At 27.3% G+C, this 17428-nt stretch overlaps 2 protein-coding genes across 5 annotated transcripts; both read left to right on the plus strand.

Annotated features, from left to right (window-relative positions):
* Nucleotides 1-1192: 1192 nt before the first annotated feature.
* Nucleotides 1193-8343, plus strand: LOC132935179 (uncharacterized). Its single transcript, XM_061001654.1, has 4 exons — nucleotides 1193-1220; nucleotides 4788-4955; nucleotides 7216-7499; nucleotides 7627-8343. Exons 1-4 carry the CDS (start codon nucleotides 1193-1195, stop codon nucleotides 8341-8343), a joined length of 1197 nt encoding a protein of 398 aa, XP_060857637.1.
* A 2016-nt stretch (nucleotides 8344-10359) lies between these two features.
* Nucleotides 10360-15058, plus strand: LOC132936457 (small ubiquitin-related modifier 3-like). 4 transcript variants are annotated; one of them, XM_061003189.1, is made up of 4 exons: nucleotides 10360-10559; nucleotides 11349-11474; nucleotides 12195-12318; nucleotides 14676-15058. In XM_061003189.1, the coding sequence occupies exons 1-4, from the start codon at nucleotides 10539-10541 to the stop codon at nucleotides 14747-14749; spliced, it is 345 nt and encodes a 114-aa protein (XP_060859172.1). In that variant the 5' UTR covers nucleotides 10360-10538; the 3' UTR covers nucleotides 14750-15058. The 4 variants fall into 4 exon arrangements, with proteins under 4 accessions (XP_060859172.1, XP_060859174.1, XP_060859171.1 ...); XM_061003188.1 differs by lacking the exon at nucleotides 10360-10559 and adding an exon at nucleotides 10672-11029; XM_061003191.1 differs by lacking the exon at nucleotides 12195-12318 and having other exon boundaries at nucleotides 14676-15048.
* Nucleotides 15059-17428: the final 2370 nt, after the last annotated feature.

The following is a 17428-nucleotide window of genomic DNA, read 5'->3' on the forward strand; positions in this document are numbered from 1 at the left end:
GTTTGTCATTTTTATATATATGCGTATAAATATGTACGTAGTGTACCTACCATTATGTAAATATTTTATTCTACTAAAATCTTTATGTTCTGAAAAATAAAATTCGAAAAAATATAATACTTAAAATCGTTTGATCCTATCCTACAAATAATATGAAAGCACGTTATTTAAATTAACTAATTAATTAATTAATTTTACTTAAAATTCAACGTAATAAATCTATAATTCTAAGCTGATATATATGTTTTCACATCTTCCGAGGGTCATCCGTGCAGATACTTTCTGTTTTTTTTTTTCGGACGATAAATTAAATTATGAAAAAAGGTACATAAAAACCAAGGTATATAATATGTGTACTATTATTATGACTTATGAGCACACTGCTGTTAATCGGTAAATAACGATTATTCAATTTCATCTGTTGATATTATACATTGTGATGTAGGTAATTGTTTACTAAAAATAAAATTAATATATACCTAAACATAATATAAATAGTTTTAATTTTTCGCGAGCCGTCAAAATTTTTTTCCGTGCCATAGGGTAATATAATAGAGAGATCGTTCCCCGTATTGTTGTATATAACGAGGTGAAGTGCAAATGTTTTCTATTTTACAGTTCATATTACGAATTGGAACGCGATTACCTTCAGCGTTTGAAGTTAAAATGTTGACAAAATTCATCAAAATCACGAAAAATGGCAAATTATTACGTATTAGAAATTCATAAAAAAAATGTATGGAGATATATCTAAGATCTAAACGAAATTCCCCCTAAGTTTTTCTATATTTAACAAAACAAAAAAGTTTATGAAAAAACTGTACAACGAACGAAATGATAGAAATTAGTACCACATTTTGGGAGAGCAAGTGGGGTGTAAAGTTAGTAAGCTTTCAACTAATTAATATGCAAAAATCACTGTACAACATCTTATAAACAATATTTTATGGGAAGCTGAACTTGGTAAATATGACAATCTTTCTGTAAATCAGTTTAATCCTCTTACAAATTCTAGACCTCTTACTGTTAGTCCAGCTTTTAATAATTATAGCTATTTACATCTACTCAACATCAGAGTTTTAATATTCAGCCATAAACAGAAAATAATAGTTTTTCTACATCCTGACCTTCGTCCTCATCTTTAGAACTTGCTCCTCCTGATTCCCAACAAATAGATTATACTTCAAATAATATGCCTCCACAGAGTTCAAAAGCTGCAGGTGAAATGTATAGTAAAGACTATTATTGCTAAATTATTACTTTTATTTTTGTTTTTTTTTCAAACTATTTTCACTATTAACATAATATAGAGGTCATATGTTTTATATTATTTTTTACAGAGTATCTGTAAACTACCAGATATTATTTTATTCTGTACTAATATGTATATAAATTAGTTAATTTTAAGTAATTTTACTTAATATTTTTTATTATTAATAAAGTAATGTGTTTTAATTTTTTATACGAGGTGTATTTTCAAAATATAAGGTTATAAAAATTCAGTTATTCTTGTTAGTTGTTTAACAATTATGATGTTACATTAAAAACTGGCGTTAGTATTTAATCTTGTTTATTATTTATTGTTATTACTTGTTTTTGTATTTTAGATTCTGAGCGAAGCGATGAATGTATTGATTTTACAATGATGTGTGTTTTTTTTTTTTATTATTTTTATTTTTGTGTCTGTCATCACCTTTTAGAACAGTAAAAGTGCTTGGATTTTCTTCAACAGTAACTTTTCTGATAGGAAAGTGAATCTAGTTGGTACATTGGGGGGGTCAAAAGTAAAAATTTCCCAGTAGTTTTCAAAAGCGACGTGAAAAACAAAAGAAAAATTAAGGAAAAACGGGAATTTTTACGCAAAATCTGTTTTTGAGAAAATCTCAAACTCTAAAAAAATGATCGTAGGGACATGAAATTTTGACTGAATGTTTATATTGGCATTTTCTATACACCATAAAATTTTAAAAATATTTTGACTCTTTTTGAGCTGTTTACGGACATTGTCAGTTTTCAATTTTTTTAGTTTTTTTTCTATATATATATATAAACATTTTTTTGTTGGGTAAAAGAGCGTGAAAATTTAATATAAGGCTCCTAGGTTATTGTTTCAAAGGCAGATGAAAAAAATTAAAAATCCTTAGTCACAGTTTTTATTTATAAGCATTTAAAGTTAAAATTTTGACAAAATACGGAAAAATCACGAAAATTAGCAAATTATTTTGAGTTGAGAATTCATAAAAATTTTTCTTTTTAAATCTAAGATTTTAAAATGTAATATAAGATTACTCATAAGTTTGTCTACCTTTATCAAAAAAAAAAATGTCTACAAGAAACTTGAATTAAATTTTTATGAGCGTCTGAAATTTATATTTTTACAACATTTGATAATCACTCGTTTTTCATATAACAATTTTCTTATTTTATTGTAATTAAAAAACAAACGACAGTAGATACTTGAAAATTTCACTAAATATTTATATTAACATTTTCTATACACGATAAAATTTTGAAAATATTTTGACTCTTTTTGAGCTGTTTACGGACATTGTCAGTTTTCAATTTTTTTAGTTTTTTTTCTATATATATCAATAAAATTTTATTTGTTGGGTAAAAAAGCGTGAAAATTTAATATAACCTGATATATCGTTCTAATAGCAGTTGAAAAATATTCATGCAATATCAGCACATATTGCTTCGCTGGCCTGACCTATGTCAATAATTTACAATTTAAAATATTCTCACCTACATTACATATATATTAAATAATATTATTTTGATGACTGTCTACAATATACGACAGTCCCCGTTGTTTTTTGGAAAAAATGTCCTCATTCTTTAATGCTATTGCTACATAAAAATGTCTTATTACTACATTAAATACTAAACTTATTTTATTACTAGGTTCTTGTCTCGGTTTATTCACGTCGTTGACTATACAATTATGCTTAAATGTTAATTTAATCTTACTATTTTAATAATTAATTAAATAATGCGTGCCTAAAAAAAAAATATGAATATAAGCAGGGGTATATCGGGAAATCGGGAATCTTCCCGATTGGCCGGTTCTCGTGAGGGCCGGCCGGGCTGCTATAATTATTATATTATAGTTACGAAAAAAAAAATTAAATTTTTTAAATTAAGCATAAAGAGTCGAATTATTTTGTTAAAAATACATAGGCACAATTGTTTTTGATAAGCATTTAAAGTTCAAATTTTGACAAAATTTATCAAATTTATAATTTAATAATTATTTTTTAGTTAAAAATTTAATAAATGTTCAACTTTTATAGCTAAGGATTGAAAATTGAAAACAAGGCTCCACGTAAATAGGTTATATATAAATTACTTTATTCACAATAATATCATCAAATTTACTTGGTAATATAATAGGCTGACTGACCGTTTTCGCTCCGAATCATTTTTCTTATACAATGATATTATGTCATTGAATTCAAATTTAACACCATCCATTACAGTGACCCACTTGTCACCTACTGTACAGCAGAGCGACATCCACTTAACCACCTTTTTTTTAAAATTTTAATTCGGATTAAATTAGGCGAATTTTCATAAATTAAACTATTTTTTTGTTTAGCCAAATATTATGATAAAATATAATGTTAAATGGTATGTGTTATTATTGTATTTTCGTTGTTTAAGACCAATGTGTTGGCCCCATATTTTTTATTTGAGCATTCCCATGTTTTACCTATAAGCATTTATTTTCGATTCATATTTAAATTTAAATTTAATATTTTTACCATTCCGGCTAAACTTAGTTATAAATAAATCCAATGTTGTATAAATATTAAACTACTCTACTGGCATATTATAACAATAGTAAGTAGGTAATATTAGTAGTATTATCACAAGTAAAGGAAGTAATGTTAAAACTTAAAAACACATTTGGATTTACATTACCGATTTGTGCAATTGTACCTAAACAATTACGGATATCATAACACATAGGTATTTAATTAATGTTATCGTATCGATATGTATAATAATATACCTACCTACAGTATATCGTAGTTACCTACCTATTTAAAATAAATTGCCGCAGTTTTTATAATGATAATTTATTGGGTGGTTCCCAACCTATATAACTCGACGGCGCATTTGTTCTTTCAATAAATTTCCACGACACACACAAATAAATAAATACATATTATTTTTCGATAGTACAAATAGGCAAATTACAGTCAATACCTAGTCGTTACTAATTCCGAGTAAATCCCAAACATAAATAATCATTGGCATATTTACGTAAAACTTATAAACTTAAACTCTTATCACTTGATACTTGCACGAGGTACACAATTTTTGTCTGATTAAAGCCATTTTTCGTTTCATTAATAAGAGAAAAATTACAAGGGTGCTAACCTACTGAGTTGCTTGAAGAATTTCACGGCACACTTTTGTGCCGCGGCACAGCGGTTGAGAATCCCTGTGACTATATAGGTTCTCAAATCTCAAATAATTTAAATATTACAAATTTATATCTATACAAGTACTTATACAAATTATAAGACGATAAAAACCTAGCGTTTAGAAACCTTTAAACTCGTTTGAATTAATTAATGAATAACGATTTGACAAAAAAAATAAAAATAAATATTGTTTACATAATATAATATTATTATAATATTCCGTATATAACGTACTACTTACATTGGCTGTCTGAGTACCTACAATTAATGTAAATACATAGTTTATGTCTAAATTAAATAGTACCTAAGGTTGGAATTTTGATAAGCTTGATGACTTTAACTATAATTTCTTAGAATGTACGGGTACAAGTATTGGTTTTTATGACGACGGTAGTGGTCCTGGGGTTCGGGATGATGTCGGTAGTGTTAGTGATGGTGGTGATGATCGTCGACTTGGTGGTCTTGGTCTCCTCGGTCATAGCGGAAGGGATGGTGGACTTGGAGCAGGTCATGGCGCTAACGGTGATGCCGTTATAAACAATGGCTTGACGTATATAACAGATACATTTTGATTTTCGATTCCCAAAAGGTCCAACGAGTAAATTTCGACACCTGTGGTAAAAGCTTATTTAAATTCTGCTTTTGGTGATCACGATGAGTACCTACTGCAAAAAAAGGATAATTTAACAAAGTCCCACAGGATATATACTCTATAACTCTAAGGTCGCTTTACACTCGAATAACTGCAGACCACGATAACGAGTGCCTACCTACTGGATGTTCGAGAGTGAGATCTCTTTAACCTAGATATAGCCTTAATCTTTCTTGACTATAACCACGATAACGAGTACTGGAAGAGAAAGTAAGTAACTACCTACTTCAGTGTCTTGCTACCTTTTCCAAAAGTGTTGTTCACCAAAAAAGCTTGAAGTTAAAACTTAGGTGAATACAATTTACAGTAGGTTGAATACATATACATTATACATACGCGCTTACCCGAAAAATGTCGCTGAAGTGTGTATAAAATAAAATAATATACATTTATTATGGAATTCAATGCTCGGCCTTATTATAGTTATGAATAATAATATAATAATGTAAATGGGAATTCTAAAAAATATCAAAATCATCCCAAGCTACAATTTTTGTGTTAAACATGAATTCAGTGATAAATAAATAATAATACATTTATAAATGTGTCTCCGACTTCGTACCGTCTAATAATTATATGGTATATAGCAGAAATGGGCAACTGGCGGCCCGCGTACCATTTTTCACTGGTCCGTGCTACATTTTAATTTACTTTATAAAAATATGAAATGTTAAGATTTTTCTGTATTTTATTTTATTATATTTTTAAAAATATTAAAATCTATATCATGTTTATCGTAAAACGTAGATATAAATTCTTATCTAGTATTGAACTATTAAATGTAAATAATATTATATTATTTATAGGGGTATAGTTAACATTAGGTTTTTTTTTTTGCTCTCTATGTTCTCTGACTCGTTACATGTTCGCACATTCAAAATTGGCACTCTAGTATTGAGTTGCCCATTATTTGTATATAGGTTGCCGTAAAAAAAAGTGTTTGAAACGAATTCTTCCGATATTATAGGTAACAACTGCCGTCTATAATACCTATAGTATAGACTCTATATCATGCAGTAAAAAAAAATAAAAGTGGTAACCGCTCTTCTGTACAGTATCTATAGGAGGTGTCGATATTGCCTCGTCGTCGAGGAGTAAGTCATTGTAATATAGGTGTGTGTGTAAAATGACTGTTAAGTCCCAAGAAAACGTCCGCTATCGGGAGGTGTCCATTCGTAAATGGCACTTAAGTACTTGTCAAGTTATAACTTAAATAAAAACTGCCTGGGTATATTAAACGGTGGCCTGGTAAAGAGGCTATAACTAAAACAGGTACCTACCATTATTAAGTACCTACTGCAATTATTGGCCATTGTTGTGAAAGGTTGGTAATGAAGTTGTGCTTTCTAAATATAATAGAACCTCGATAACTCGAATATCGGCCAAATGTAAACTCCTACACGAATAACCTTTTTACCTAAATTATCATTAAATGTAAACTCCTACACTAATAACCTTATGAAATTTTTACCTAAAAATCAAAGATATTGTAATCTCCTACATAGAAATTTTTCCCTTTAAAAAATATGGTTATATTACTTAAATTTACAATTTTGAAGTTGAAAAGCTCAAAAAGCTCAAAATTATCAAAACTTGAAAATAATAAATATACATTATTTAATAAACAAACGCTTGAATAGAGCTTGTTTATACTCTGTATGATGATTGTCGAAGGTTAGATTATATCCAATATCCATATTATATACTATATACTATACGTTCATATCGGCACTTGTAGTACAAAATGTTTTAAATAGATCAGCGATATGGCATCGAATATTGTCGAATAACGATAAAACATGATAATCTCGTCTGTATCGGAAATTTCCGAACAAATTGGCGTTTATTGCCGATATCGTAGTCCGCTCGTAACTGTATAACTGTGTATTGTTTGAGTTTAGTCTAGTGAATCTTTTGCGTCTTTCACCGTTTTGTGCAGTAAAGTTAGTCACTCTTATAGTCGTACATTATTACAAATTGCAATGGAATTCATGTATAGTCAGAATGGTAAAAAGTTATTAATAGTTGATAAATATAAATTTCTTTTACACTATACTGCAAAACGTGGCCAAAAAACTTGGCGTTGTATTAATAATAAGTGTCAAAGTAAAATTTACACAAATAATACAGAGGATGAAATTATTGAAAAGCATGTAGTTCTAATTCACAATCATGATGAAGATACTACATTAAATCGCCAAGAAGTCAATAATTCACTGAAAAGGAAAGTAAGTGAAGACAATATTGTAGACAAACCTTCTAAGTTTATTTTAACTGAAATCAAAAATTTTAATAACGAAAATAGTTTAAATACAATTGATCTCAATTATATTAGACGAAATGTGTATAATGCACGTAAATCTATTTTGCTACCTTTGCCTAAAAGTATTGAAGAAGTTCACGATACTTTAAATGTAATGGATATACAAACAAACCGTTCTGAACAATTTATTTTATTAAATGATCAAGATAGCCATATTATTATATTTTCTTGTATAGAAAATTTAAAATTTCTTTGTCCTAACGAAAAAATTTTTTTAGACGGTACTTTCAATTATTGTACAAAATATTTTTTGCAGTTATTCACTATTCATGGTTTTAAGAATCAAAATTAGGTATATACCATTAGTCTTTGCTTTGCTTCCTGACAACAATAGCCATACATACAGTACATTATTTTTAAAAACTATCGAAATTTGCTTGCAAAATAATTTACGGTTTCAACCAGTTACAGTTGTGGTGGACTTTGAAATTGCTATTCATAATGCAATTAAAAATATTTGGCCAACAGTGCAAATTCATGGTTGTAATTTTCATTTGTGCCAAAATTGGTACAGAAAAATCCAGCAATTAGGCCTAACGAATGATTACAATAATGGTAAATCTGAAATTGGAAAATTTTTAGTTCACACATTCGGTTTACCATTATTGCAAGATGTTAACGATATTGAAGATTGCTTTGTATTTGATTTGTTAGAAAATATGCCATCTGACGATAAAGTCCAACAATATTGCGACTATTTATCTGAAAATTATATTTTTTCGTTTTCATTATTTCCCCCAAAATTGTGGTCTTCTAATGATACTACAAATGCATGTGAATCATTTCATTCAAGATTTAATAGTAGTTTTTATCATCACCATCCAAATCTCCATTTATTCGTGAAAGTTTTGAAAGATATTCAGACCGAAACATACATTAAAATTAGAAGCAGTCATACAACACAACGCAGACAGGCAAAAACTATTTTTAAATAATTTTTAATATATTTAATCCTTTCTAGACCAAGCACTGTTGAAGATAATAAAAATGTAATTTTTTTGCCCAATAATAATTTTGTATTTTTTTAAAGAATTTCAAAACCGAAAACAAAGTTTTTTTGAAAATGTATAGATTTTTAATGACTGGAGCAATTAAGTCCCATTGGTCAATGGGACTTTACGAGGTGGACTTAAAATTCCCATTGGTCAAATCTAAATGGTCATTTAGCAAATTAATTAGTTTTTTTTGTAATGGAGATTGTAATGACATTGTTATTTTTTTATTTCTTAAAATTATTTAAAAAGAATGACCACTACAAATTAAACTATAAATATTTTAAATGATTGTCATCATATTTTATTTTAATTTATAAATTACAAATCTAAAATTGAAATTGGCAATTTTTCTATGTAAGTATTTGTAAATTGTACATTTATCTAACTATGTAAAATATTTTGCTAAATAAGTAATGAAATATGATAAAATATCACTTATAAATTCTTAGAGGAGAAATCAATGTATTGATTTTACAATGATGTGTGTTTTTTTTTGTGTCTGTGTACACGATTAGTAGGTAGTTGAAATATTGCTTCAACTTCAGTACCTACCTTGTTCGATGGGAAAGTGAATCTAGTTGATACAAAATTTCACTGGTTGTCTATGTTCACAATTAATATACATGATAAATTTTCAAAATATATTGATTTGAACTGTTTAAGGATGTTTTCAGTTCAAAATCAAACAGAATGATAAGCCCATAAAAGAAGAAAGATTATTTAATATTAAAGTGATATACACTAGTACAAGTTTTGTTCAAAAGATCATTAATTATCTGGGTCCAGCTAAATTTTAATTAATTGCCAATTGCTGTAAAAGTAAATATTATTAATGATAATACTAACATCAAGAATTGTATCAATTATGCTTTGATTAATGAGATAAGTCTATGTTTAAAATTGGATATTACTAAATCTATTGAAAATAAAAAATTATAATATTTATTATAATATTTTATTATGTAATACTATAACTCCCTACACTAACACAAGCTTAGCTTAATGGTGTAGGTAATTTTTGTTATATCTTTTAATACTTTGTATATTATATTGATCTAATAATAAAAATCATTCAATAAAAAAAAAAAATATAAAAATATAAATTTTATATTTAAATGTATAACAGATAAGTGTACAGTTGAAATTATAGTTTAGATAATGTAATAGGAAAGAGAGAAAATGGCATATGTATGTTCAAAAAAAATACAACCAATTGTCCGCCTGTATAATATGAGTATCTATACTAAGTTTTATATTATATTTATGTTAATAGAATGTTAATTTAAATAAAAGTAAATACTAATACAAATATTAATACAATTAATCAAATTTAAATTATAACAAAATAACAACTGGTTTTTCTAAAAAACTCCTGTTTTCCCCAGATTTTTTGCCGTTCATTAAGAAAAGAATTCGTCCGGCTAACGTATTCACAGATTTCACCTCCACCACGTTTCTTATCATCACAGGCACCGCCATAGCCGTATAATATTATACTATTATATTATATTATACGTATATGGGCACCGCGGCCATCAGTTCATCTGTTATCTATTGTACATGGTCAACAAACAATGTACCTATTATCAAAGGTACCAGAAATCTAAACAACTTGAAATAGTCGTTTATTGATAGGAGAACACATTTTAGTAGGCAGCACGGTTGTAGATATACTGGTTGCCCAACTCTCTGAAATTAATGGACCCGCTCATAATATTGCATAATCATTGAATGAAGAACTAATGAGCACTCCTTGTGTGATATTTTTGAAACATTAACCATATTGACCTTAGTCTTTGTTTTACAACAGTTGTTCGCTAGAGTTCACTACAATCTAGTTCTACTAGGGAGCCTTATTACATTGTTCTGTGTCTTATCGCAAAACATATTGAACGGTCCATGTGTTATAATCAATTTAATATAGGAGTTGTGTAACCACTAACCAGTATATCTTAAACCGCGGTAGACGGCAAAAAATTAAGATAATATAATAGAGATATTATATTATATATTAAGATTTAAGTATGTATTTCTTAATTCGTGGTAGACAGTAAACGGTTTTGACATTAAATTATCGCCGATACTGTGTTTATTAAATTGTTTGCTCTCGTACATCCGTGGAAACGCGCTCAACAATGTCGTCCATAAACAAAGACGTAAGTATTAACACGAGTTCGCGTAGAGCGTGGACAAAAACAATAACACGAGTTTCAGTGTGTCGTAATGACGGTGCCCTACACCAGAGATCTGTCGATCCCGTCCTCCCATCTGTTGCTCACCTGTCTCGACGTGTTGTCCGGCAGGACGTGTTGTCCCCTCGTGCTGGTGTTCCTAGCATCGCGTCCGAGCAATTTCCTCTACAAATTTTCCGTCTTAAAATGTAGTTTTTCACGGCGTCAACTCCATTCTGGTTCGCCAACTACCTACGTGTTTTTTTTCATTGTTACGAGCGATTGTTTATTTCACAAATACCTACCTACCTAACTCGTTGATCGTTTCGCTCAACAATCGATATTTTCGAAACAGCATCAGTGCTGCAGCTACGTACCCCGTCACCAATGCACTGTCTTGTCCTGATACCAAATCGTAGTTCGTTTTGATGATACGAGAAATATACCATTGCACGGTAATACTATTCATTATAATTATAGGTATGTTCCATACAACTATTTACCAATAACCACCATCATTAACACATCTCAATACTCTTGAAACGACTATTACCGTTAACATTGATTATTTTTGAGACAATGTTTGTCTATTTAGATTTCATTAGTTCATAACCCTGTGATTCATACTAATACACTGGATCGTGTTGCCTTGATATTATGTTTATATTGTCTAACGTTCGTGGAGTTTATTCAAAACTAGAACATTTTATTATGAACTAATTTTGTTAATTTTTCTTCAATCAATATTAAAATAAAAAATATCATGTATTATAGGATGCTCCTAAAGAATGCTTATATCTTAAAGTACTAGCAGAGAATGAGAGGACCTCAAATGTTCAATTTAAAATTAAAAAAAATATGCTGCTAACAAAACTGATGGAAGCCTATTGTGAAAGAACTGTAAGTATAAACTATTAAAAACTATTTTATTGCAATAATTGTAGCCCTTATAATTTCAGTTACTGAATTGTAGACTAAATTACCATGTATTTAATGTATTTAATCAAGCATTCACTTAGACATTGATTACATTATGCAAATTTACTATTTGACTCATTGCTAATTGATTATCTGCAATCAAAGTCATGAGCATGTGGTGACTAATCTGATTAGCAGGGCTTGGAACTTTATGTGCTTAAAATCTTAAAAGTATGCGCATACATATGCACCAAAAAATATCAAAATATGCGTTTATTTGTTCTTAAACTAATTTTATTTAAAGAAAATTTATCTTGTACATACTATACTAAAAATTTATATTTTATATATACCATATGATTAAAAAAAAAAAAGGCTAAACTGTTGAATGGGATGTCTTTGGATTTTTTTTAACACTCAGCATCTTCTATACCTAGCAATTAAACTTTTTTATGTATTAAAAATAATCACTTTATAATTCTAATTATACACTTACTTGTGTTAAACTAGATTATTAAATGTTTTTTGATGTTCTCGACTTTGAAAGACCTTCTATTATTTGTTAGTAAAGTTTTATGTGCGGAAAATGACGGAAAATGATAACCATATTGATTACACATAACAATTTCATTTGTCAGTATAAAATATCCATTGTTTATAATTCAAATATTTTTTAATTCATTCAAAATTGTAATATTTTAGGGTTTAGCTGTGGGTACAGTGAAATTTCTATTCAATAATCACACAATTACTGACTTTGATACTTCAGTATCATTGAAGATGGAAAATGAAGATACTATAAAAGTCCTTAAGCCAAAGACAATTGGTATTATTTTTTTAGAATTGTGTTGACCGCTTATTAATTTATATAATATAAGTTATAATAATAACTCTAATAAGTTGCAAAACAAAAACCTTTTTTAACATACAACAATTTTTTATGTGTGATCCTCCACACTTACTTAAATCAGTTAGAAACAATTTAAAAAAATATACTTTTGAAAATGCAAAAAAATTATATATTTGGAGAGATAAAGAAGATTTGTATAATATGTATATGGCCAAATTTATTAAATTTTTTACTAGCATACAACTAAATGAGCTAATTGTTCTTAAAATACCGTTAACTAAAAACTTTTTACATTGGGAATTTTTCAAAGAAGCTTCAATATTTTTATCAGACCATAAAGTCCGTTTAATTAATTATTGTTCATAAAAATTTGATTATCAATAAAAATAATACCTATTGTTTTCACTGAAACAATATTGGTAATATAATCATAATAATTCTCTATCCATTGTAATTGGTTTAGATACTTCTGAGAATACTTTATTGTACCTATTAGGCATTTAAAATTGGGAAAAAGTAATAATATAATATCTCGACGTATAGTTTCACAGATCATTATTTATACAATTATTGAATTATACTAAAAAAGTTATTACCTACTTAGGTATTACTTACTAGACAGGTATCTATAATATTAATATTATTCTGTATTATTATTAATAACCAATAAGATATTAGATAATATTTAAAGTATTTTATATCATTTACAGTTGGTATTATTTTTCTTTAAATAGTTATTTATTTTTTAAATGTACTTTAACGACCATAACGATTAACTATATCAAGTATAAATAATTAAATACTAATTGCTAGTAATTACTAGTTATACCGGACAACATATTATTTAAAATTTAAATAATAAATTTTAGTTATATTCATGAACAGATGAACTAGCTTATATCAAGGTCAGTGTTGGGTATTAACATAACAAAAGTAACGCGTTACTGTAATGGCGTTAATTTGCTTGTAACGCTTTATGTAATTTCATTAGAATTATTTCCAAGTAACAAAAATGTAATGGAAATTACTTTTGCCAAGTAATTTCTATAGAATAACACGTTACAGTTTCAAATTATTAAGTACCTCCCTATTGTGAATTTAAAAAAAAAATGTATGTATAATGCGGGTATTATTATGTTTACCAATCTAATATGTATATATATTTAATTTTTAACTCGCCACAATTCAGTTAGACATTTATCATGTATAATTGCACCGTAAATCACAAGAACAGTTAATTAAATTTATTATTTAATTTGATTCTTCTATATATATATCGCAGAATGTTACCTATGAATATCTAGTGTGGACTATTAAGTTTTATATGCTCCTATTAACTATGCAAGTTTTATTAAGAATTTAGTGATGTACAAATACTGTTCAATTGGAAAATACTGATCAGTTATGACTATATTTAGAATTTACATTAAAAAATATTATTTTTCTGATAATAAAATAAAATTGAAATATTTACAATGCATCGTTATAAATCGTTATAGTTATTTGTAATAAGAAACGATTTATTTTTTATAATTTTATAAGTCCTTATTGTTTTCTTATGTATTATGAGTTTATTTTCACGTACCTAGGTTTATGTTTGAGCTTGTGACATAAATACATAATATACTTAAATATATAATCATTAATTACTATTGATAAGTAGGTACAATTAATTAGTACTATCTTTTAATAGTCGTAAGTAATTACTATTGTTGTGTAAATATGTATAAACTGTTCATTTTTTTTTGTACCTCTTTCCAATTATACTTTTTTACTATAGGTAATGTATTTCTAGTTACATTTTTTCCTGCAGAATGATAATTGCCAAGACATTTTTTATAAAAAAATATATTTTTTTTGTGTAACGAGAAAGTAATGAGTTACTTTTCTGTTTGAAAAGTAAAGTAATTTCATTACAATTTTATTTGAGTAACGAGTAAAGTAACTTAATTTAAAATTAATTTACCCAACACTGTTGTTTTGACTTTCAAAAGATAACCGTGGTTGTCGCCGCATTAAACACAGCCCAGGCGATTGAACGCCGCTGGACTAAAAAGTGTTAAATAAATTTTAGTTTGAAAAAAACTAAAAAAAGGATTTTATTTAACTTATTATTAAGCTAAATGGTAGAAAATAAATTCTAACCTTTACCTGGTATAGTGAGTATGATGGTACTTTCACTGTTGAAGTATGCTCAAATAAAAATTGGGCGGGCTTCACTTGCTTAATCATCTTAAACCTTTATATTAATAAAATGATTGCTTTCCATTTAATCTTGATTATTTATTTATTTTATTTTATTTGTTTATTTTAAATTTGATTTATAATTTTAGTATGCCAGTTATGTGCCCAACGTAGTTGCTTGGAATTGCGACCCAACGATTCCAGTTTCATATTATTGGAATAATGAAGAAAGCTCACACTACTTGGAAAAAGCCGCATTAGCTGAAGATGGCAATACCTCAAAGAAATATCGATCTTGTCAGCTATAATGGCATAATAATTATAGAGCGTACCTGGTACATACTTATATATTATTCTTATATGTTATTAATAACAATAAATGCCTGCCTATATTCAAAAATTGCATCGTATTAATTTTCGAACGTAACCCAATTTATTAATGGTTACCTACCTATAGCTTCTTTTATATCAAATAGGAAGCTGCAGAATATAGAATAAATGTAATTAACTACCTGTACCTACCTATAATCTATATACAATAAAATATTACCTACATGGATAATTATTTTATTTATTTTGTGGCTATACTGTCTACAAACAGTAGTTTGGCTACTTGGCCTAGTATACAAAGCTCCTAGTATATTGTTTCAAAGGCAGATAAAAAAATTCAAAATCTAGTCACAATTTTTTTTTATAAGCATTTAAAGTTCAAATATTGACAAAAAATGTCAAAAATTTACAAAAAATGTTGAGTTAGAAATTCATAAAAAATTTTTTCTTAAATCTAAGATTTGAAAATGTAATACAAGATTATTCATATGTTTCTCTACTTTTATCAAAAAAAAAAAAAAATTGTCTACAAGAAAGTCAAATTAAATTTTTATGAGTGTTTGAAATTCATTTGATATTCACTCGATTTCTCTTGTAACAATTTTCTTATTTTGTTGTTATTAAAAAACGAATGACTGTAGATACTTGAAAATTTCACTGAATGTTTATATTAGCATTTATAATAATTCACAATAATATCATAAAATATACTAGTTAAAAATTTAATAAATGTTCAACTTTTATAGCTAAGGATTGAAAGTTTAAAACAAGGCTCCACGTAAATAGGTTATTTATAAATTACTTTATTCACTATAATATCATCAAATATACTTGGTAATATCATAGGCAGACTGACCATTTTCGTTTAGAATCCTTTTTCTTTTATAATGCTATTATATCATTGAATTCAAATTTAACACCATTTATTACAGTGACCCGCTTGTAGTCTTCTGTACAGTAGAGCGACACCGACTTGCCCACCTTTTTTAATTTTGTGATGACCCCAAAACTATTTTTTCAAAAACAAAACAAACTGATTTAAAATATAAACCTAACCTTTATTTACCTGTTTATTATTACTTTTATGAAAATGATAATGATTTTAGTTAATGATAAAATATTTGAAACTAATATATTATAAGCTTTCGGCGTGCGCGCTATTTGTTATAATGAGAGAAGTAATTTACAAAAGTTTGAATATGACGTATCTAATTATAAACGTAGATACATCTATCAAGTACAAATATAATTTACATTGAATGAACTATAAACCTTCATAGTGCCTTTTTAACCTATGACTTCATTACTATTTTAGGTACCTACACTATATATAATTTTTTAAGATATACTAATAATATAGTATTATAAGTTTTATTTTATCACCCACCTCGACCTCGCTGTGTCCGCAATCTACTGCAAGTAGCCTACCTGATAATATACTGTTAACTGTTCACATAACCTTAAGCGAGTCTCACGAGCAACGCCACGGGGGATGGCTAAAAATTAAAATATAGTATGATTTGGCTTCCATATGCACAGCAAATTATACCCAAAAAGAGTTAATTAATCAACATTTTTTCTTGGGAAAAGCCGGGTTATTTAACTAGTTATATTATTTATTTATTTATTTATAGTTTAATACAATACATTATATATTGACCCACTTGCAACCCACTGTACAGCAGAGCGACATCCACTTACCTGCTTCTTTTTATTTTTTTTGTATATTTACTATTTTTTCCGACTGATTGATCAAAATATTATACATTTTTGAACTGAACCTAATAATTGATTTAACAGAAGAATATCATAATGATTAAAATGTATTAATTTTTTAAATACAATTAATACACATAAATAATATTTAAATATATTTACTACCTCCTAAATGGAATAAGAAAATATCCACCCTGAGTAACACAATACATTCTTTAAAACTAATTAATCTATCATCTATCTATATCTATCATATTTGCATATTTTAGAAATAATTGAATTATATGATTAATTATTATACTGAGATATTTTTTTATTTCAAAGAAACAGCGCTTGCATGCTATGAAATAATTTTCTTTAAAACTTTGTTGACTTTGACAATTTTCGCAATACATATTAACAGTGCTCTTAAGTTCATGCATATCAATCTTGCTAAATCATAGATTTTAATAATGGATAACATAGAAATCCATTTCAAGGTATATTGGTTATGTACGTTAGTTTGTAAGTTTTACTCTGTATATTTAGAAGCCTTTAACTATTTAGCATATTTATGTGTTTTCTATTTTATTGGGCATATTTAGTGTAGTTTTGGCCAACATTTGACGGTAAATACAATAATTTATATTTTTTCACTGTATAAAATATATAAGAATTGTTTTAAAATGTTTAAATTTAAAATTAACGACAGACTACATATTTAATCGGACTGTATACAATTAATTATTATGAATAAGATGAATGCAATGATAATGTAACTGAAACTTAATGAATTAAATACACTATATGATACAATAATATGTAACTATACAAACAAATATTGAAATATCCAAGCTATTCTAAAGCGAGGAAAATA

The sequence above is a fragment of the Metopolophium dirhodum genome, chromosome 1 (genome assembly GCF_019925205.1).
Source record: "Metopolophium dirhodum isolate CAU chromosome 1, ASM1992520v1, whole genome shotgun sequence".
NCBI lineage: Eukaryota > Metazoa > Arthropoda > Insecta > Hemiptera > Aphididae > Metopolophium > Metopolophium dirhodum.